We start from the raw sequence: 22,682 nt of genomic DNA, 5'->3' as shown, positions 1-22,682 counted from the left end.
AGCGCGCGACATCGGCCAATCAAAATTATTAGATTATTCGACACTTACCCAATGACTGCGTTTAGCAGAAAAAGCAGCTTTGCAACTATTATAAAATTCTTCAATATGATTGGTTTATACACTTGAGTGAGGAATTAAGGGCAAAACCAATGTTGTCTCATAGTAATATAATTGATTATATTTTATTATTATTTTTTTTAATGATATTTTTATTATATGTATATAATTTCGTGCACTGGTTTAGCTGATTGTACTTGAAGTAGAGAATGAATAACACATTTACCAATTGAAAAATGATGTAGCGGCGGATAACATAAAAGATCATTCATAATCCAGAGATTCCAGGTTCGAATCCCACTAAGGTACGTTTTTTAATACCAATTTGAAGTAGTTAATTTCAGGTATAATTATTATAAATATCTTAGGAATAAAATGTAATCCTTAAATATGAAGGTTTAAATATGAAAGTTTTTTGTTTCAAATATTAAACTAATGTCAGCTCGGATCCAATCCATTTCAACCCATTCAATCCATTTTCATAGATTTAAAAAAATTTTAATCCATTCTCGTTTACTGGGTAGCAAATTTATATTAATTGTTGATAATATCAGTATTCTTCAATTATCTCCGGGCTCTTTTTATACAGCCCAGAATTGACGATCTTTAATATTATCTCGTCTACTTATAAGAGTCTAAGCACAAGAATTGTTATAACACTTACTTAGAGACTTAAATTGTCGACGTAAGTAACGCACAAGTTTTGGCATATGATGTATGACTTATTGCCGTCTCTTGGAGACACAGCAATAAGTAGGATAATAAGTACGTGAAAACTTATGCGTTACTTACGTTTACAACTTAAGTTTCTAAGTAAGTGTTACGACAATTCTTGTGCTCAGACTTTTGAGTAGCACCAACGAGATAATATTAAAGACCGTCCTGGGCTGTGTAAAAAGGACCCGAAGAAAATTGAAGAATGCTGACATTATCGATAATTAATATAAATTAAGTCTAAATAAGTGTTATGATTCTTGTGCTCAGATTCTACGCTCGTACAGTATAGGTAAGCACAGTATAGGTAAGAACAGTAATTTCACTCACATCAGCCAAAAATAGGGGCAACAGTTTTGTGCAATTTTCAACATGGCGCATCAATCAGTTTCCGTATTAATAAGATTCTTCGCTCTTATAAGTACTTACGCGCAATTTTCAACATAGCACTGTGAGACATAAAGATCAAAGGTGCCAAACACAAAATGAAACTACTATTCTTAGCCCGGATTCTCATACGGCCACAACACTTTGACACCGAACGCTGATTAGTAAAAAACAAGCGGGGGGGGAGGGGGTAAATTTTACCCCCACAACCAATCTGTGTTCGGTGTCAAAACGCTGTTGCCCGTATGAGGATCCGAGTTTACTTATATTGTGGCACAGAGCTGCATTCAGGAATTAGAACTGCCGCATACAAAATTCCGCAACAGTGACCCTAAGACGTAAACTTAAGCCGATGAACCAATCAGGATATTTAGATCTATGTAATCTAACGGAAATGGAAATAACAGTAATCTTATAACAGTAATCTCTATAACCTCGCAATAAGGTGAATTTCAAGCGGTTGAAACTCGCCTTATGAATATTTACTGCTATTTCTATTTCCATTAGAGTATGTAGATCTAAAGCAGTATCTTGATTGGCTCATCGGCTGAAGTTCACGTCTTAAGCTCGATTGCACCAATGTTACTTTAATTTTAAACGAGGCTTAAAATTCTTTCTGTTTCTATTTGATTTTAAAACGAGATAGAGATTTAAGTCTCGTTTAAATCAAACATTGGTACAACTAGGAACTTCACACCTTGACGGAAAAGTAGAAAGTGGATAAGCCAATTAGAACTTAGTGGAAAAACAGAAGTAAACAAGCGGAATGTACCGCTTACTACTATCACCGATTGGTTTCCACTTTTCTGTTTTCCGCTTTTTTGTCAAGGTATGAATTGGCCTTAAGATGTCTTTTCATACGCAGCACGATGCGGCAGCAAAAAATGTTACGTGAAGCAAATTTTTCATAATTGCTTCCGCTACATTTGCTACTTATGAAAAAGAATAACGGCAACAGCCGTATTAATATGTATTAAAGTTTAACCTCCAATATGTCTTTTATTTGCTCAGCTCGAAAATTAAGGGAGGTTTTTTGTTGGGTCAAAAAATATTTTTGTTTTACATATTCTTAAAAATTGTACTTTTAAAAATATGTGATAAAAATATCAAGTCAAAATTTGAAAAATTGATCGAATTATAGTCTGTTGAAAAGTCAGGTAGCCTTTCGGAGCGCTAGAGCGAAGCGCTGCAGCTTATCTATGCGTCGTCCTCTTTTGTTTAGGTTTTTGCTCTATTATTTTTTTGTCATATTTCTACTGGCCACTATTAGGGCGTTAGTCATTTTTTTCCATTTTTATTTCAACTTTTTATTTCAGTATACTTCGAAACATTGAAGTGGAAAGATGTTCTTCAAGTTTTCGGTTATTTAGAATTATTTTTTCGGTTTTGCATCATGTTCGTTAATACGAAAGAAAGTAAAGCAAATAATGTGCAGCCTGGATATAAATCCAAGAAAAGAAAATTTTATAGAAATCGACATACAAATGAAATAGAGGTGTCGTTCGCTAATGCTTCCGCAAAAAAACTAAAGAATAAAGACAATTTTGAAATCACAATCGATGCCATGCATGGATATCGAATTATACATTTCCTGTTTGTTTTTAATATACTGAAAACTTTACTGAAGTATAAGTATAAAAAATGTGACAGTGATGTACATTTTTATATGAGAGGAGAACAAGGTTTAGGATTTAAAATTGTTATTGATTGCGATCACAATATAAATTGTATTTTATAATTGAATTTAAGATATCGAACAATTTATCAATTTGATCAATAAAAATGACTGTACCAATAGCTTCAGTAATCTATTAAAGGTAATCTATTAAAATGAATATACATTCATATACATTCAGCTGTTACTGATGTATTTAATAATTGAATTGCGTATCGAGCTTTAATTTTCTCAAAACAACTCGGATTGATATGAGAATTTGTTAGTTTTAGAGCTAATCGAATATTATATTTAGAATCTTCTTCATAAAATTCTTTAATATGCTTAAATGAAGCATATTAAATATTATTAAATATTATTATTATAATATTTAGAAACATGTTCTTTGAATATGTGTCATACATCATATATTAAGAAAATATTAGCACCATTTATTGTAAAGAAAGGATTGTCTTGTGTGATTTCTAATTGATTTATCAACATTATGTTATTAGAATCCATATTGCAAACTATAGATACCATTTTCAAATTGGTATTTTGTAATTTAATGATGCATTCAATCAACAATTCTTTTAAAATTTTAAAATTAGTCATAGATACCGAAAATACATATAATAATGATTGCTTCCAGATACCAAATATACATCGCGCTAAAAAAACGCACGCCTGCCTTGCTGATTTTTGAATGATTTGCATTGACCATTATCAACTAAACCAATAACTTCATCTTTGTTTATATTATAATATAAGTGACATTTAATTGACATCTCGTCAATGCTAATTATACGTATCTTCTTTTTTCATAACTTTAGTTTGATTTTATCGATGTAAAATCGAAGATATTTTGACTTATATCACATTTTATAACTAAATTTCTATTAATAATTCTCCTCAAAGTTTTAATCGATGGCAAAATAAAAATTGTAGATAACGTTTTATACATTTTTGGACTTTTGAAATAAAGTCGGAAACAATATTCCTTAAAAAGTTAATTTTGAATGTTAAAACTTGTATATATATTGATTTGTATATAATTCAATAAAGTAAGGACCTGAACATAATGGAAGAATAGGAATTAATGATCACGTTTACACGGCACACTTAATCAGGTTTCATAACATCTGTAGTTATGAAACTGATCAATCTCATAACTATATTCCTCTGAAAAATGGAATGACTAGTTAGTTTCTAATTATTATATAATATTATTAAATATTATTAATATTATTAAATCCAATTAATATCCATTTCCACTAATATAGATTAATTTTAATCTCAGTTCAACTTATCTTCGTCTTTTTCTAGTTCTAAAGATTAGAAAAAGACGAAGAGTAAGTTGAACTGAGATTAAAGTTAATCTATATTAGTGGAAATGAATATAAATATAATAAAGTGTAAATGTAGTCAATGTCTATAATTTATAGGAATTGTGCCTATAATTTATAGACAAAACAATTAGAAATAAGAATTAAATATAATACACAATGAACAATAATAAGATATAAGACGTATAATATAAAACATTAGAAATAGGAGTTAAATGTAACATATAATGAATACAAATAAAATATAACTTCAGAAATAATTATGTCTTTATATTTTACAGGCGTGTTCCGATGTGCACAGTACTAAAAATTTATAAATCACATTATATATACTGTAGATTTTCAGTACTGGCAGTATACTACCTTGATCAAAAAGTTCCCGGAATTCATTCTGAAAATTCAAAATACAAGTTTTATTCATTTATAAAAGTGATATTGTCCCTTTCAAAGTATTCCCCATCGACTACAACGCATTTATGCCAACGCTTGATCCAGCTCTCGAAACATTTCTGGAACTCTATTGTCGGTATAGTCATCAGAGCCGTCTTCGATTTTTCCATTACCTCCTTTTGGCTGTTAAAACGCGTTCCCCGTAATGGTTTTTTCATGCCACTCATAAACGGCTGTTTTCTTTAGAATATCACTGCCGAAACAGCATTTCCCAACATTTCCAAGGTTTTCACACCATTGAATCCATTTTTAACGCAAAATTTAATACAAACTCGTTGTTACAAATTCAACTTCATTTTTAAAACTGTAAAAAATCGAAAATACATGCAGAGGTTGATGACTCAAGACGGCGTAACTTTTACAAATGTCAAGCTATGGTGATAAAATTTGGTGGGAATGTCAATGATAAATGTGGCAACCTAACCAAAAAACAGAACTCAAATCAGCTGACTCAGAGCATCACCTAGTGGTAATTCCGGGAATTTTTTGATCAAGGTATATCGGAATACGCCTGTAAAATATAAAGACATAATTAATTATGAAGTCATATTTTATTTGTATTCATTGTATGTTACATTATATATCTTTTATGTACCCATTTATATATTTTCTACTTCTAATTTTTTATATTTAAATTTATATAGTACAAAATCTTATAATAAATATTGCAGTAACGTTGTAATATTACAGCAATGTTGCTGCATCATTACAAATTCTGCAATAATATTGCAAATATTCCTCCACTGTATGCAAAATCTAATATTGCATATATATTATGTTATAATATTGCTACATTATGTATCAATATTTTTAAAACGGATATTTTTACGTTGCTGCAATGTTGCTGAAATATTTCACAATATTTTTGCAATGTTGCAATCTTGCAATAAAACACTTTTGCAATGTTGCTGCAATATTTCTGTGCTGTATGGGAACCTGAATTCTCATTTTCAATATTTGTTATTTTTAAAGTTGGAATCGCATTATGACATAATCTATTTCTTAAATAGTTCGTAAACATGATATTTTCAAAATGATTGCTACAAACACTTATATAATAAATGCGATGTAGACATAAGATCTTCTCGAAAACATATGTTATGATAGTCCATTGCTTTGTTCTAAAAAAGTTATATTACGTGTAATATTAAACATGCGGTAATAATAAGTAAAAATTCACAATGCACTTTTAAGAGTGCCATGTAAACGTAATCAATATAAATATATCTTTTTTCATATTTGATTATGTTTAATTAAGTTAACTTAGCATAAACTACTTATTTTTTGTAAATTATAAAATCTTACTTTTCGATATCTTTGAAATAACGAAAAAAAGTGCATTGTGAATTTTTACTTATTATTACCGCATGTTTAATACTACACGTAATATAACTTTTTTTTATCCATTTTTTAGAAATATTTAAGGCGCAGCTCTTAAACTATTTTCTTTTGCCACGGATATCTGCTCAAACGGGATCTATATAATATGTACATTCTTGTTATCTTGCATTTCATTGGATCCAGCCCAAAATAAAAGCTATGCAGCCATACCTGCGCAAACATGCATTTTTTCGCTGTCTCTACTGGTTATACTATGATCGTGATTGTGACTCAACTGAAATTCTTGTTCTAAATTAAACAAATCGTTTGAAATAAATCGACGATTAGTTTTTGCAATGCATCTCTTGGAGTTGGATTACAAGGCATTAATACTTTTTGTGATTTGATGGACTTAAGTCAAAGACTAGCGACCAATGTATGTTTTATATATATTATGCATGCCTTGAAAATATTGGACTGCCAGTAAAGCAGTTTTTGATATTGTCATACTAAAGGTAGCATCAGAAGAGAAAGAAAAAAATACTGAAGCAGGAAATGAACTCTTAACTGTCTCGGATGATGGAACATGCAGTAAGAGAGGCTATTCATCATTGTTTGGAGTTGTTATTTAATTGAAAAGTATTCAAATAATTGTGGATTTCGTTCGTCAAGTCTATGTTTTGTCAGGCTTGCAACTATTGGCAAAAGAAAGACGATGAGGAATTTGATTACATGGTATAAAGAGCATGAAAAACATTGCGTAAGCAATCATACTGGGAGCGCCGGCAAAATGGAAGTGGATGGTGTGATCGAAATGTTTGCGAGATCTGAGATACTTCATGAAGTCAAATATATTAATTATATCGGTGATGGTGACACAAAACACTCAAGGCGTTCTTAGACAGTAAGCCGTATGGAGATGAACTTCCAATTACAAAAAAAGAATATATTATACATATGTGTCAAACTATCAGGCTCGACACACAGATATATGCGACATACAATATACGAGCGAACGCGTTTTGCTCTTGTTTTTGTTAACAATTACGCGGTAGATCATAGGAAAGATTCGGCACCTATGATCTCACATTTCCAGTCGCTTATTGCATCGTAAAAACTCCGCATCCTTTGTCAGTCTCCGTCAAAGGATTGGCAGTTCTAGTGATCTCACGATCGCCAAGGAAAATAAATTTCGGACATTATCAAAAAACGAATCCGAGATGATGAGGAATCATGATGTTTACGCATTCTTCTCGTGACCACCAAACTGAGCGGATGATTGATAGTACTCTCGATGCGTGCGTATACATCAACATTATCGGTAGTTACATTTCTATGCCTAGTGTAGTTTCAACAGTTACAATAAACAGTGTTATAATAAACCTTGTATTCTCTTAAAATGCAAATACAGTAAAAGGAGACTAAGCTTTTATGCTGACGTACAGACCCGTACCCGTACAAAGTGCGTTGGACATGTAAAAAAACGTATGAGTTCCCGACTGAGAGCCATCAAGAAAAAAAATAAAGGACTTGGTGGCAAGGGTCCTGGAAAATTAACTGATGCCTTAATAAATGACTTATCGACATATGACAATTTGGCAATAGTTCATAATTCTGATTCTGTCATACTATGAAAGATATAATATGGGCTACTTTTTATTACAAATGCTCGACGGATGAGAATCCACAACAACGATAAGTGTCCGCCCAGTAAATCATCATGGTGTAAATGGAAACAAGCCGAAGCTAATAACGTTTTGTCAGAATATAAACATCCAGTTCCACTTACGTCACAGGTCCAAGAAGTCACTCGACCTATGAGGACTTATCGTAGGATAATTTATTGAAACGATGTTTAGGTGGCCACACTCAAAACAACGAGTGTCTCAACTTTTTGATTTGGAATTTTGCACCGAAATACATATTCTGCACAGGGAAAAAATTATTAAAATTGCATCATTTTTAGCAGCATGCAATGAAGAATTTAATTCTGTGCTTCGAATAATGGAAGTTATGGGATGAACGCGTTAATGGCTACCGGACGAGACAATAAACGGATAAGAGACAAGAGATGCCGATGAATGTACTCTACAAACTTCAAAAGAAGTCCGATCTGCTGTCGATTGGAGATTGCAATAAAAAATGAACTATATAAAGAAGAAGAGGGAGTAATATATGATCGCCGATTAGGGCTGCGTTCCGTTTCACGCATGATGAGCATGCATCATTTATTCTTGTTTAATATTCGATGAATAACAAGGATAAATGATACATCATGCTCATCATGCGTGAAACAGAACGCAGCTTAGCTGTAAGTACTATTTAAAAGCGTTTTTCTCGAAACGACATTTTTTAAAGTTGGAAATTCTATCCAAATCATGCGATCGATATGATTTTGGTCTTAAAATGTTCGGAAATACCGCCTCTTTAAAGTAGACTAAAATAAAGAGAAAATATTGAAAACTTTTTTTTATGAATAAATATAATAACTGCAACAATTTTTCATTAAAAAAAAATTGTTTTTGTTTGAATGACTACAACTCAAAAATTTTTGCAATTTTTTACTTTTAGTCTATATGAAGCACAAATCTCTATAGATTTTAAAAATGTTTTTGTTTTATTTTCAGATTATTTTTGAGCCTCTAAGAATTTCCTCTAACTGGCCATCTCATTCCGCCGCACACTCCGCCCGGCTCGCCCACCTTGTCTACTTAAATTATTATAGATTATTATTTAAATTATTATAGATTTTTATTTTTTAAATATTTAATTAAGATTTAAATATTCCAAAATTTAAAAATTTTATCTTTAATAATTCCTTTTTTATCAATTCCAAAAAATTATCCATTTTTCCTGGCTAACAAAGTAGAAACTTCTCTTAATATGGAAAACTTAAAAAAATAAAAATTTGTGATTATATGGCAACTAGTGCAGTTACAATTTGGACAATTACCATTTTAGGTAATTATTTAGAATTTAGAATATTCCCATTACTTTAAATAATCTTAATAAAAATGTACTCATTGTAAATGTATTTTCACATTTTTTGCAAATATTGCAGATTTTCTTGACTTCAAATTCTTTGCTGCTCATTATTCGTTTAGTTGAATTTCAATGAAATGCAGCAAAATGTATTTTGCGTCGGAAATGCATCATCTCATGTAAAATTTTTAATTAATAGTAATGAATTGCTGTCATAGCGTGCTGCGTATGAAAAGTCAACTTTACTCCGAATCTATAATAGATTTTTAAGCCTTAAGCCATAAGGAATCACAATCAATTATTTTCTTCGCATTTGACTGTAGTTGGTCAATTTCTTACGGCTTAAGGCTTAAAACACCTACTGTAGATCCGGACTTAAGGTTACTGTTAAACCCATTCAATGGGCAGTAGCAATAATGGATTAAAGAGTAGGCGTAAAAATCGACTAATCATAATTGTCTTTCTCACATTCGACTATGATGACTTGGTTGATTCCTACTCCTTAATCTACTACTGCTACTGCCCATTGTAAAATGGGCTTTACAGAAATTTTGTGTGCGACAGCTCTTACGCCTAAATAACTTTAGAGTAAATTTTTGCTATACATAACCAAATTTAACCTATAATTTAGAGTTAAGGGCTCCGCAATAAAAGAAACAGAGAACAAAGAATAAGAATTTTTAATTTATCAGAAATCATGTATTGTGGAATACATAGTTGAAAATCTTATTGTTACTGTTACGGAAAGTGTATGACCAGCTTTATCTGGGTATACGAGCTGCCGCAGATAAAGTTTTTGTAACAGTAACCTTAAGCTATGAGCCAATTAGGATACTACTTTAGATCTGTGTAATCTAACAAAAATAGCAGTAAACTTATTCATAAGGCGAGTTTCAACCAATTGAAATTCACCTTATTGCGAGGTTATGGATAAGTTATAGGTTTACTGTTATTTCCATTTCTGTTAGATTACGTAGATTTAAAGCAATATCCTGATTGATTCATCGGCTTAAAGGAGGGTATACTCAGTTAGAAATTTTAAGAATCAATTTTTCAAAAATCACATTTTCTTAAAGTATATATAATGTTAGAAATATTCTCTGAAAATTTCAAGTTAATCCGCTGCATTTTCATGGAAATATACGATCTTGAATATACGTTCGTCGAAGCGCTTCTAGCGCGAAGAGTAAAAGGAAAGAATACGTCATTGGCAACAACAAATTAATATTTTAAAAGCATCAACTTCAAGAGAGGATGCTTTTATATTATATGGTCCTAGAATAGATAACTCTGTGTAAGTTGAAAAATTTTTTATTTAATAATAAATTGTACTTGAAACTCTCTTGAAATAGATATCTAGGATATCAATAATAAAACTTTATCCCTAGGATAGAAAGTGAAAGGTGAAAATTTTAATCATTGAAGTTAATGGAGAAATTTTTCATTTTTCACTTTTTCTAGGAAAAAACTAATTGGAATGCAACTTGTGTCGCCATGTGCACGAAAGTGTCTAGGGATATTGTAATTGGAAAGCATCCCATATGTTTATAGTATAAACATAAAGCTGGTTCTACATTAGTCGCATCCACAGACTTCTATTATAACACAAGACTGCTAACTCCCCACTTTTTCTTGTATAAAAGTGTCTGCGCCTAATAAATGCGTAACGAAAACCATCATGTATAGAAAAGAGATATGCCAATAAATCACGTGACCAATCTCTCTGTGATTAGTTCTTAAGAATATAAGAAGATATTATGGCGATCTAACTTTTAATTTTCACAAATTGTTAGGAGCTCCGTACAATAGAAAGAACAGGAAACAGAGAACAGAGAATAAGAATTTCAACCTATCAAAAACTATGTATTCTACATGATTTCTGATAGGTTGAAATTCTTATTCTCTGTTCCTTGTACCTTTTATTGTGCGAAGCTCCTTACGAATCATGTGTACTATTATTTATTTCAGATTCTTTCATTTCAATGCAAAAACGCATTGAATAAGCCTATTTCGTTCATTCTGTGTATATATAACTTTTTCAAGTTATATGAAAGTATATAAACATATGGTGTTCTGCACATGCGCGGTTTTACAAGCGCATGTGTCACATAAAGCCGGTTCTACATTAATTGCAAACTTTGTGTTTGCGACAGCCAATCTGAAGCTTGTATTTTGAAATCAATGCTTCATATTGATTGTCGCAACAAACTTCGGCTTGCAAGTAATGTAAAACCGGCTTAATACATACTGAGTGCATTCCGAATCGGATTAGCTTAGCTTATTTTTTCCCCTAGATGTGAGCAATTCTAACTAAATCGAGAAATGTTTCGAACTCGGCAGCTGTCATACTCGTAACCAATAGAAGCCAGTAGCTGAGTTTGATAGCCGATGGGTTTGGAATACTTCTCGGTTTAGTTACGGAACTGCCAATATCTAAAGGAAAAAATAAGCTAAGTTAATCCAATTCGAAATACACTTACTATCTATCGACAATAGGAAAAGTGGGGAGCTAGTTAGGTGTTGCGTAGAATTCTAAATAGACGTGCACGTCAATGCGAAATCGTGGTCGGACCAAATTAATTGTTCACACGCACGCATACATGTATGGACATCATGAGAATCGGCATTTTTAAGAGTAGAAAATGGTATCGGCACAGATCAGAGCAACGATCGGCGCGTATGATCGTTAATCCATTTGTGATTCCGAAACACCGCTGCCGCTAACCATCTCCATTTTCGGAATTGTTATCAGAAACATCAATCAGGAAAGAGGGCCCATGGGAGGTCGTGGCGGTGTGTAGATATTCATTTGATCACGGATTGAGCAAGGGTACGGATCGTATACAAATTCAGAGCGAGTCTAAGTCTAGAATGTTTTGCGTGCGTGATCGCGTTTCAGGGTTTCTCTTAGGCGTCGTCGCGAATATAGTCCACGAGTTATACGTTGTGACTCGACAGCGTCCCCAGGCGTTGTCCGAAAGGCGATTCAGGGACTCGAGTTCCCAAGCAAAATCGCTGTCTTAAATACGCGATAACATAAGTAGATAGAAGCAGCGAAACGTATTTGTTAAGCATTATGCTTATTGTGCCTGATATGTGAATTGTACTCGATTTAATTAAACATTCATAAACGAAAACACAGCGTGAGATATTAATGTCAATCTGAACCACGAAACACTAGTGTTATAATAGAAGTTTGTGGTTGCATCACAGCGTCACAAGCGTTGCGGATAAACATCAAGTTAATTCGACTCTGATTGGACTGCAACGCTTGCGACACGCTGACACTGCGACTAATGTAGAATCAACTTAAGATCCATTTTCATCCAGCATCCATAAACATTTCTATAGTATACACTGAGATTTTTCTCGCACCATTCTGCCAAATCCAGGTATATATAGCTAGGGCACTATAAGCCCGGATCTATAATAGATTTTTAAGTTTTAAGCCATAAGAAATGGATGAATCACAATTGATTATTCTTCTCACATTCAGCTGTAATTGGTCAGTTTCTTACAGCTTAAGACTTAAAACATCTGTTGTAGATTCAACTAATGGGTGCTTTCCATTTGACACAAATCGATACAAGTGTCATTCTATCTTTGTCACTCTCTAAATATCAACAAGGATATAACGCTGCTTGTGTCGACTTGTGTTAACTTATGTCATCAAATGGAAAGCACCCAATATATGCTGCATTTAGGGGGCTTATTACGGTTCTTTAGACGAAGTAAAAATTATAAAAATAAGCAAACTCACTAAGTGTTAACCAATGAAGTTATAAATATTCTACAATAGTAAATTCGATCTTTCGTAATTTTCACTTCGTTTAAAGAACCATAATAAGCCCCCGATTCCCATCCGAATATCATTCAGTTATCTATTCTTCTTATAATTGAACATTAGACAAGGATGACATTACATCTGGGAAGAATCCAGGTGGAAATCTGAACACGTCTATAGATATTCGCATCCGCCATTTTTAGTTAGTCTTTCTTTACTCTTTGTTCTCTCTTCAATCTTCTTAGTTTAACGGAATAGAAAAAAAACAAGAGATTGAGGAAAAGAGCAAGAGTGAGAAAAGGAACCAAAAATGACGGATGTGTTCAGATTTCCACCTGGATTTTCTCCAGATGTAATGTCGTACTCATATTATAACTTTAATATAGCAAATGCTGAGTCTATTTTATACGTCTATGATCTCTATTATACGACATCATCAATGAGATATTAAAGATCATCAATCCTGTGTAAATTTTCAGCGGTATAAAAAGGGTCTCGAGGACCCAGAAGTAATTGAAGAACGCTGATGTTATCGACATGACATAAATTTGCTATTATTAATATAATTATTAATATAAATATTTGGCATGCATTATTAAATTCATGATTTTTTATTATATAAATGTTCCATAAATAAATATGTATACTTGTAAAGCTATAATATTCTATATATTGCAAAAAAATTACAATTTTTTTTCTGCATTTTTTTCTAAAAATTAGGAAAATTAGAAAAAAACGAAAAGTAAGTTGAATTGAGATTAAAGTTAATCTATATTGGTGGAAACGGGTATTAACTCACTTCAATATTCTCAAGGACGCGAACTCCCGTAAGAATGTCGATCTTTAATAGTATCTCGTCGGTGTCGGCACGCTTTACGCCAAAGTTATAACATCGATGTTATGAAACTGACCATTCATAACTATTTCTCTGAAGAATGGAATGACTATGATTGACCAGTTTCATAACATCGATATTTGTAACTAGAATATTATAACTTTGGTATAAAGTAAAGTAGTGTATATGGTTTATAGTCAAAGCGGACAGCCTGTTGTAGACTATACGAAATCTCGATATTATGTTTTACAGATCTTATGTTTTACGGATTACGTTAAAGTTATGAATCCCTATGTACCTGTGCCTTTAAATTTTAAGTCTTAAGGCTCCTGAGTAGTCAGCATGCGATTCAAAATCAGTCGGCGACTGGCGAAATCAGTAATCTCACACACACACAAGCACAAGCCCATATATAATATTATATTGTATACTCTCAGCGTACATAGACTCGTGCTTGAGTTTGTGTTACAGCGCCTCGCTACGATAAATAGCTGAACTTATAAACATGAAAAAGTGATTTTATGACGAAATTTGCTGCATGCTATTTCGTTATTATTTGCTTAATTGTAAAAATGTGATGTGTCTTGTACTTATGCAAGTTCTAAAAATGGGCAGAAACTATAGTTACTCTGGAATTTTATATGTAAAAGCGTATATTTCATTCATTTCAACAGCTGTTCTGCTCACTTGTGTTTCTGTTCACTTGTGTTTACCTGCCTTTTACGATCATTTACTAACTATTAAAAGGATAGTTTCTGCCCATTTTTACAGATATTTTAAAGCAATCTTGTCGTTTCAATTTATTTATTATAAATAGTCTTTATTTATAAATGGCTTTTATTTAAAAAACAAGACTTTCTGGATATTTATATATTCATTTATATATTCATATATTTTTATATATTCATAATTTTTATCTTATATTTTAGAAAGCTTATTGCACAAAGTTCTCCTTATAAATTTAGAGATTATGACCTGTATTCAGAACACGCTTTTATCAATAAAAGCGCGTTTTAATCTCTAAAATTCTATAGTATGCGTAAATTATAGCGTGCTACATCATTATAAGCGCGTTCTGGATATGGGTCTATATCAAATTTAATAAACATCGAATTATTGATTTATTAGAAAAATCTATAGTCTTCGAATCATTTTTTTTCATTTGTCATTCTATAATTACTTTAATAATTTTTATATAAATAAGCATATATAATTATGAAACATATCTATCATTTCATGTTTCTAAATTGCTATAATGTTTATTCAGAAATATCTTTCATCTTATCCATATTAGTAATCTTTTTCCTCAATTCGTTTATCCGGCCAAAAATCAATTACAGATACTTTAAGGAGACAATCTTCATAAGAACAAGTGCTCATCAAGGTATCTCCATTAGATATGTTTAAATTCGAAATATCCGACTGTTTTAAGAATGACCAGTCACAGCCATACGATAAACCTTTGTGTTCTTTGTAATTGACAACGACAGATGATAATATATCATGATTAATGATCTTGAAACCATTGTGCATACAGGCGGCGAGCAGGTATTGATGAGTAAACGGATCCCATTTTAAACGCCAGACTCCACCATCGAGACAAATCGTCGATACTGGTCGAGCGAAATTTCTCTTGTCCCACAGTCTTATATTCTGATCGTAACTGAAATATTTAAGCGCATATTGATCGTTTAAAGAAAAGTTTATCAAATAAATTATCCAAAATAAATTTTGCAATCATAGAAGATAAAATATGTAGATTAAATTTCTTTAATTTTAATAATGTACAGATAAAGAAAAAAAAATTTATAAAAATCATAAGGTTTCACGCACGTGCGTATGAAAAATTGAATGTGGAGATCTTTGAGTTTTTAAATGTTTATTTTCTTGAAAAATAAAAAAGAGAATGCAAAGTGATTATCGAAAATTTTTTTACCTTCCTGTTGCGAGTAAGAATTTTTTACTATGGATGCTAGTAACACCGGCAATATATTTCTTATTTTCAACTACAGGATGAGATCCAGTTCTGCTATCAAAACATAGGAATCTATTGTCATCGCCTCCTGAAATTTATCATAAATTAATTTATAAAAAAATTTATTGAGTTTTCTTACTCAATTGAATTATACTATTCTAAATAATAAATTCGACTAGATGCGCGCGCGCGCGCGCACACATACACAAATTGTGTTGAGCTGCAAAATCGTCAGTACACTTTATTGTGCTGTTTAATAAAATATGTATTTTATAATTCAAGATATTTGCATATCACTTTTACACTTAGATTAAATCAGTGTATATAGCTTTGATATGCACCAACGCATACTAATATGCCTATTGCAATTTTTGCTAACCGCAAAAAATTGTTATAAATTAAGCAAAATATATAATATAGATAGGCTGCATTCCAAAATAAATTGCATGTGTCAAAAATCTATATAGATTCTATATAGATTCACTTTCATATAAATCATATATCGTCGTACCAGAATAAAAAATTAATGGATTGCAGTAATCAAAGGCGACAATCCACGCATGGAACTTGTGAGCGGGCCATGTAAAATCTTTCGTCAGATCACCCGCTTCATCCCACGTAAAACGAGAGATGTGTCCTGTACTGTCGCTCACAAGAATATTCGTATTAATGATAGGATCGGAAGCAGGGCTGTTTCTTCTGGACCAATCTAGAGATAACGCCATGACATTCTCCTCATCATTGACTTTTAATTTAGTGATAAATTCTATTCTTTTTCCATCGTTTTTCAGTTGATAAATTTGTAAGTATCCCATGGAATCGACAACTGCGAGTAATATTCGAGTTTCTACAATATCTATGACATGTAACCATTTCATATCCAATATAGCTGAAGTGCATACTTGTTGCAACAATTCTAACTCTCCACCATTTGTTATACGCAACAATAAGATTTGCCCCTGTCTATAGGTAGATTTTGTATTAGATTCATTTTTATTTAATTCATATGTTCCACATGTTAACACATTTCGATATGGTTCTATAGGACACCATTCGACAGTGTCTGCTGGAAATTTTGTATTAAATGTAGCCAATGTACGTACATATATCTCGTCTTCTGCCATTTCTTTCTGTCAATTATCTGGAACAAAATAAATTTTGACATAATTTAGAGTTATGCATCGTTAAATGATATTTAATAAAAACTATTTGAATTTGCGGTTTTAGGATTATACATAATAAACTTACATATAATAATTACATAAATTTAAACAAGATAGCGATTATTCTTAATTATAGTCAATAAATCTTGACCATAATCAATGTACACATGTAAAAGATAGTATTGAAAGCAGCACATTAATTGTGAAATAAATATAGCGAAAAGATGTAAAAAAGAAAGAAATGAGAATATCAATATATATGAAACAAACTGAAAGAAAAATATGAGTTGCAATGGACACAGCTCTTTTCTTTTTCAATAAAAAAATGTTTATTTCATTGTAGATATTACACGAAATTTAAATATAGGAACACATTTGTATCATTTTTTACTTGGCATTTCTCTTATATTTATCATAGGATTTTATACGCATCTTGTGTTTATATTTGTACTATTTGTATAATTTGTACTTTATTTATGGATTATATATATGTTAAGGCTTTAAATATATATCACTATTTCCACAAATTGTATTATTTTAAATTAATAAATAAATATTATTAAGAAAAGAAAAACATAAATTCTTTACAAATTATCTATATAAAGTCTATTACAAACCAAGAGCATAAAATAAATAATAAAAAATATCACTATTACAGGATACTATTACTTTTTGGCAGTATTTAATTTTTTCGATATTATTATTCATTTATTAAAAAAAGAAAATTGTTTAGTAGCTAATTAGCTATTTAATTAAATTTAGCCAAATTGAGATATTTGATAGAAATATTCTTCCATTAGTTTTCAATAGAATGTTGCCATTATTATAATTATCACTTCAGCTTATTCTTTACCTAACAATAACACATTACAAAATCATTATGAATTTGTTTCTATCACAATGGGATAATACTTTCCACTCAAAATTTCTTACAATATGCAAGAGGTAGCAGAACAATCATTCATTTGATTATAGATTGCTTTAGATTGAGCTATGTAATGGCTCTTTAGACTTGTAGAAAATACATGGAATATTTGCTTAAGTATACAGACAGTTGATTTTGTTGAAATTCTTGATATTCAAGGACAGCTGATAGAGAGCCATGATTTCACAATAAGTTAATTATCCACTGTACAGATTATGGATTATTCAATATTGACTCTCTTTCTCATATGAATGTCATTAAAGTTTTTTTTCCACAAAGGATAAAAGATTTAACAATATTTAAAACTGAATAGAAAAGGACATAAAGTTATAACCTTTGTACTTCAATTTTAGCAGTGTATGTTATCAAGAATTTTGAGTGGATCTAAAATATGGAGCAATTTTCAAAACAGAATGAATACTGTTAATAATACAAACTTCTGCACAATGCAGTAAGTACTATTTTAAAAATATATGTTTGCATCATAACATGAGGAGTTCTCTATGTAAATGATGTTGTGTAATTCATTATAAAAGCACAGTGTTATTAGCACGCTTTTCTGGCACTTTTCATAGCCTCGGCACGGCATTGTTGGACTAGACAGCATGCCTTCGCAATGTCGCGTTCAACCTTAGATAATGTTTTGTTAATGTTATCGCCGGTGTAACAAAGTTTAAGATCGCGACCTAACTGCTCTATGACTTGCAGCAACTTGATGTATTTTGATTGAGCAGGCACGGAAGATATTGATGCGATGCGTTGAGAAACTCTCAGCTCCGGCACCGTCAGCAACGGTTCCATAATTTTCGCTGTTACTCCCACATTTTTGCGTTGTTTTGTCATCTCCGAGAGGGAGGAAAGAGGCTGCACGTTTTCCGTTTATCTTTTACAACAACCTTGAGAAACAATCGACAATCTATCAGGCCTATGAAACGATTGAAGCAAAAAGATCGATCGCAGTATGCTAATCTTTAAAGTTTAATTTAATGCGAGAAATAAGAATTCATTTCATTCATTCCATTGAATTCATTTCATTGAAATCATGTTGACACAAATATATATTGTTCTACCGAAATATAAGTCAAGCGAACATAAATATTATATGTGTAAATATTATAATACTATACATACCTAGTCAATCTCCCTTCGTCTCTTCTGGGCCGTTTCTACCAATATTGGTTTTAACTACAGCTTAGTGAAACTTTGGTTGACTATTTTCAGCATGGAGTAATAAAATAAGGAGATCAAACTCAGAAGATCAAGCGGCCGGTCTCGAAAAAAAATAGGGTTGAAACACGGTGTAGGAAAATCCATGGAAAATTCAGCAGTGATTTTAATACCATCACGCCTTGCGGGAAAAGTTGGAAGTATTGATTGTCACTTGGTCACAGATTACACGTTACAAATATGTGTTACTACACATACATACTACATATTCATACACCGTGTTTCGAGCTCACTTTCACTCCGCACAATAAAAGGAACAAGGAACAGAAAATAAGAATTTCAAAAACTATGTATTCCACAATATATGATTTCTGATAGGTTGAAATTCTTATTTTCTGTTCTCTATTCCCTGTTCCTTTTATTGCAAAGACTTAAACACAATAAGCACAAAGAACAGGGAATAACGAGCTGTTCAATGTAATATTTACATACCAAAGTTCTGATTGGACGGCTTGTTATTTCCTGTTACTTATGCCTGTGCATATTTCCTGTAATATTACCTGTGCCTATTGTGTTTAAGCTATTTCACACAACTTGCACAGCTGCATATGCATACAAAAGTTATCCAATCACATTTCATATGTAATTATGTCATAAAGCAAACATAAAATATGATTGAATGATTTTTTTTATGTATATGGTTATGTGGTTATGCAAGTTTGTGGAATGGTCCTAAGACTTCGAGTTTGATCTCCTTATTACTTCGTAACTCTCAGGCTGTGATCAAAGTCTAGCTACAAATGCTTTAAAACGTTTGTTGGATTATTAAGAGAAAGAATTTTACAAACTGACCAATTAAAAAACGCTTCAAAGCGTTTATAGCATCACGTTGACTGAACCCTCAGTTTAATATTGAATGGTTTCTACAAATACTCCGTTCTACTCTAGAACGTTTAGCTAAACTTATAACTTGTGCGACATAACTTTAGGAAACTTAAGAATATCGAATAATGATTGGTTTAGCGTTTGTTCTAATAGAAATAAAAAGCATATCTCAAAATATATATTTTTTTCTTCGTAGTGTGTCGTAGTGTTACAATAAGCATCAAATAACATATGCCTGTATTCATAGTCAGGCCTTATATGTAAGGCTTCCTTAAATTTATCTTTAGATACTCTACGAATTATTTCATTGGCTGCTGAACATCTAAAGATAAATTTAAGGAAGCCTTAAGTACAAGATCTGACTATGAATACGGGCAAAAGAAAAATATTGGAAAGTTATAGAAATTTAATAGTAGAGTAGTAGAGTAATAGTAGAGTAATAGTAGTTCTGGTGAATGTCGAAGTTTTGAAAAGCTGTTGGGACTAACTAAAGAAGACAAAAAAATTTTTTGTTGATGCAACATTGTTATTACACACTGTTTGAACATTTAAAGAAAAATAATCTTTTCTATTACTTCAAAAATAATTCAGCATTTTCTCCATCTGTAATAATCAAAATATAAATGTAAATATATAATAATAAATATTAATTAGATAAATAAAGTAATTAAAATACTATATTCTTATCCCAGCAAAGAAAATGGATTGAAATGGATTAAAATGGATTCAGATTTTCAGAAATACGGATTCATGAATATTAAAATGAATCCTTTTTAATCCTGAATACATTTTTATTCATTTATAGGAATTGCATAAAGCAAATGTCTATGCTTTTCAATCCAAAAATAATATTAGCAATTTCTGTGCAACGTGAATGCTCAATTCAATATTCTGAATATGAAATGTAGTTTTTCAATCTAATTGAATAAAACAAGTTTTTTTTTTAAATGGATCTTAAGTAATATAAATGCTACTTAAATTATTATTTAAAATTATAAGTAGGAAATTTTTTATTTTAATTCAAAAAATTGTAAAAAATAATTGAGCTATGTTTATTTGTTTCTCTTTAATTAGAAATAAAATGAATGATCGATGTAAATACTCAATGTAAAAACTAAGTCGAACAAGTCCGAATATTAGACTAATCACGACGCATGACATCGGTCAAGCGAGATTAGATTATTCGATATTTACCCAATGTTGTCTCATAGTAATGTAAATTGTTTATACTTTATCATATCTGTTAAATGATGATATTTTTATTATATTTATATAATTTCGTTACTTGTTTAGCTGATTGTAATTGAAGTAGAGAATGAATAACACATTTATTAATTGAAGAAGTGGTATAGCAGTTAACGTAGAAGATTCATAACTCAGAGGATTCAGGTTCGAATCCCATTAAGATGCATTTTGTAATATTAATTTGAAGTAGTTAATTTTCAGGTATAATTATTATAAATTCTTAGGAATAAAATTTAGGAATAAAATTGTAATTTGTCTTAGGAATAAAATTAGGAATAAAATTGTAATCCTCTTAAAGATGAATGTTTTTTTTTTTCGAATATTAACTAGTGTCAGCTCGGATCCATTTCAACCCATTTAATCCATTTTCATGGATTTAAAGTACGTATTAAAAAAATTTTAATCCATTCTTTGCTGGAATGATAACTCGCCAAATGACTGGACATGTACGTGTGTACAATCTATGCAGCCAATGGAAAGCGAACAACATTATAAAAACGTAATTATTTTTGCCTTATTTCTTGTTCGATGCGGGAAGTGAATATAACGAAGTCATAGCCTAGCTGACCTTATGAAATATGTAATGCGCAGATGTTGTGTTTACTAGAAAAATCATCTATTGTAAGGAATGATCCAGTAGCATAAATGCGAAGTGTATAATAATAATAATTGTTCCATAGGAGAAATTGCATTATTCCTATAAATGATCTTGTATATATTCGTTTTCTTAATGCTTAAAAATTTAATTATACAATAATTTTAACATATCAGTTAGTAATAAATTCTAACTCTTATTTCTGCTAATATTAATAATACTGATTGTTTGTTTAATCGAAATCACATTTTAAATTCTATGTAATCTAATTTGTCAAAATAATTTATAAACTGTTGTTTAAACTTCCTTTGTCTTTTTTGTTGTTCTTCATTATTTTCATCATCGGAAGATGATAACACAAGATTAAATAAATTTGCCATATCTGAAAAATATAGATTAAAAGGATCCTTAGTATGTGGTTAACTAATGTTTAGCAAAATTGGTTAAAATCAACAATTTGTTCAAATACTTTTTACGGCTTACGATTATGACTACGATTTTTACGTGCAATAATCTTAAAGCTTAGGCGTCTGAGCACAAGAATTGTCATAACACTTACTTAGATTTAAATTATAGACATAAGTAACGTACAAGCTTCACGTATGACGTACAACTTATTGTCGTGACTCTAAGAGACGGCAATAAATCATATGTCATACTTGCCTCAGTCAGAAATCTCAGTTCCTCGAAAAAACGTCGTTTCGACGTCGTTACGATGTAAAAGTTATTGATTCGAAACTTGCATCGAAATTTCAACATTTTTGAGTAATAAAAAATTATACATATGTAGAGAGTGCAATGAGAGTTTGATACATTTTTAATATTTTTGGTATAAATTTGTGATACGTAATCTTATATTTTGAATATTTTCGTTCAAAGGCCGAATCGACATTTTTTTCGATTTTATTTCGACAATTGCAATATCGCTGTAATCATAAAAGCTTTCTCAAAATTTTTCAGAATTTATAAATAATTTTATAACTTTTTAGAAAATTGTGGAATTTTTTTATATCGGAATCGGAACATTTTTTGCAACTATCAATAAAGTCTACATCTTTTCTTCTAGTAATTCTTTGTATCTTATTGTATTATTCTACTCCTGCTGAATAACATTACTTTTATTTGTACTTTGTAGTTTATTTAATATAATCTTATTACGTCACTTTTGTATTGAAGAATTTCAATAATGTCTCTTACC

At 31.0% G+C, this 22,682-nt stretch overlaps 2 protein-coding genes across 2 annotated transcripts; both read right to left on the bottom strand.

Annotated features, from left to right (window-relative positions):
- Window positions 1–14,819: 14,819 nt before the first annotated feature.
- Window positions 14,820–16,628, bottom strand: LOC105626874 (diphthine methyltransferase). The gene is made up of 3 exons (XM_012208165.1): window positions 16,016–16,628; window positions 15,466–15,592; window positions 14,820–15,192 (listed from the first exon to the last, which is right to left on the bottom strand). Exons 1-3 carry the CDS (start codon window positions 16,626–16,628, stop codon window positions 14,820–14,822), a joined length of 1,113 nt encoding a protein of 370 aa, XP_012063555.1.
- Window positions 16,629–18,138: 1,510 nt separating this feature from the next.
- LOC105626969 lies at window positions 18,139–18,858 on the bottom strand. The gene is made up of 2 exons (XM_012208258.1): window positions 18,724–18,858; window positions 18,139–18,488 (listed from the first exon to the last, which is right to left on the bottom strand). Exon 2 carries the CDS (start codon window positions 18,433–18,435, stop codon window positions 18,139–18,141), a length of 297 nt encoding a protein of 98 aa, XP_012063648.1. The 5' UTR covers window positions 18,436–18,488; window positions 18,724–18,858.
- Between the last annotated feature and the right edge of the window lie 3,824 nt (window positions 18,859–22,682).

The sequence above is a fragment of the Atta cephalotes genome (assembly GCF_000143395.1).
Source record: "Atta cephalotes unplaced genomic scaffold scaffold00007, whole genome shotgun sequence".
In the NCBI taxonomy this organism is placed as follows: Eukaryota; Metazoa; Arthropoda; class Insecta; order Hymenoptera; family Formicidae; genus Atta; species Atta cephalotes.
The sequence above is the reverse complement of the archived record's forward strand: the minus strand, read 5'-3'. Positions and strand labels throughout refer to the sequence as shown.

Coding starts and splice junctions, on each gene's coding strand:
- LOC105626874 (XM_012208165.1), bottom strand. CDS start 16,628: ATGGCAGAAGACGAGATATATGTACGTACATTGGCTACATTTAATACA. Junction 15,593..16,015: donor TCCATTAATTTTTTATTCTG/GTACGACGATAT, acceptor GATAAATTTCAG/GAGGCGATGACAATAGATTC. Junction 15,193..15,465: donor TTCTTACTCGCAACAGGAAG/GTAAAAAAATTT, acceptor TAAATATTTCAG/TTACGATCAGAATATAAGAC.
- LOC105626969 (XM_012208258.1), bottom strand. CDS start 18,435: ATGACAAAACAACGCAAAAATGTGGGAGTAACAGCGAAAATTATGGAA.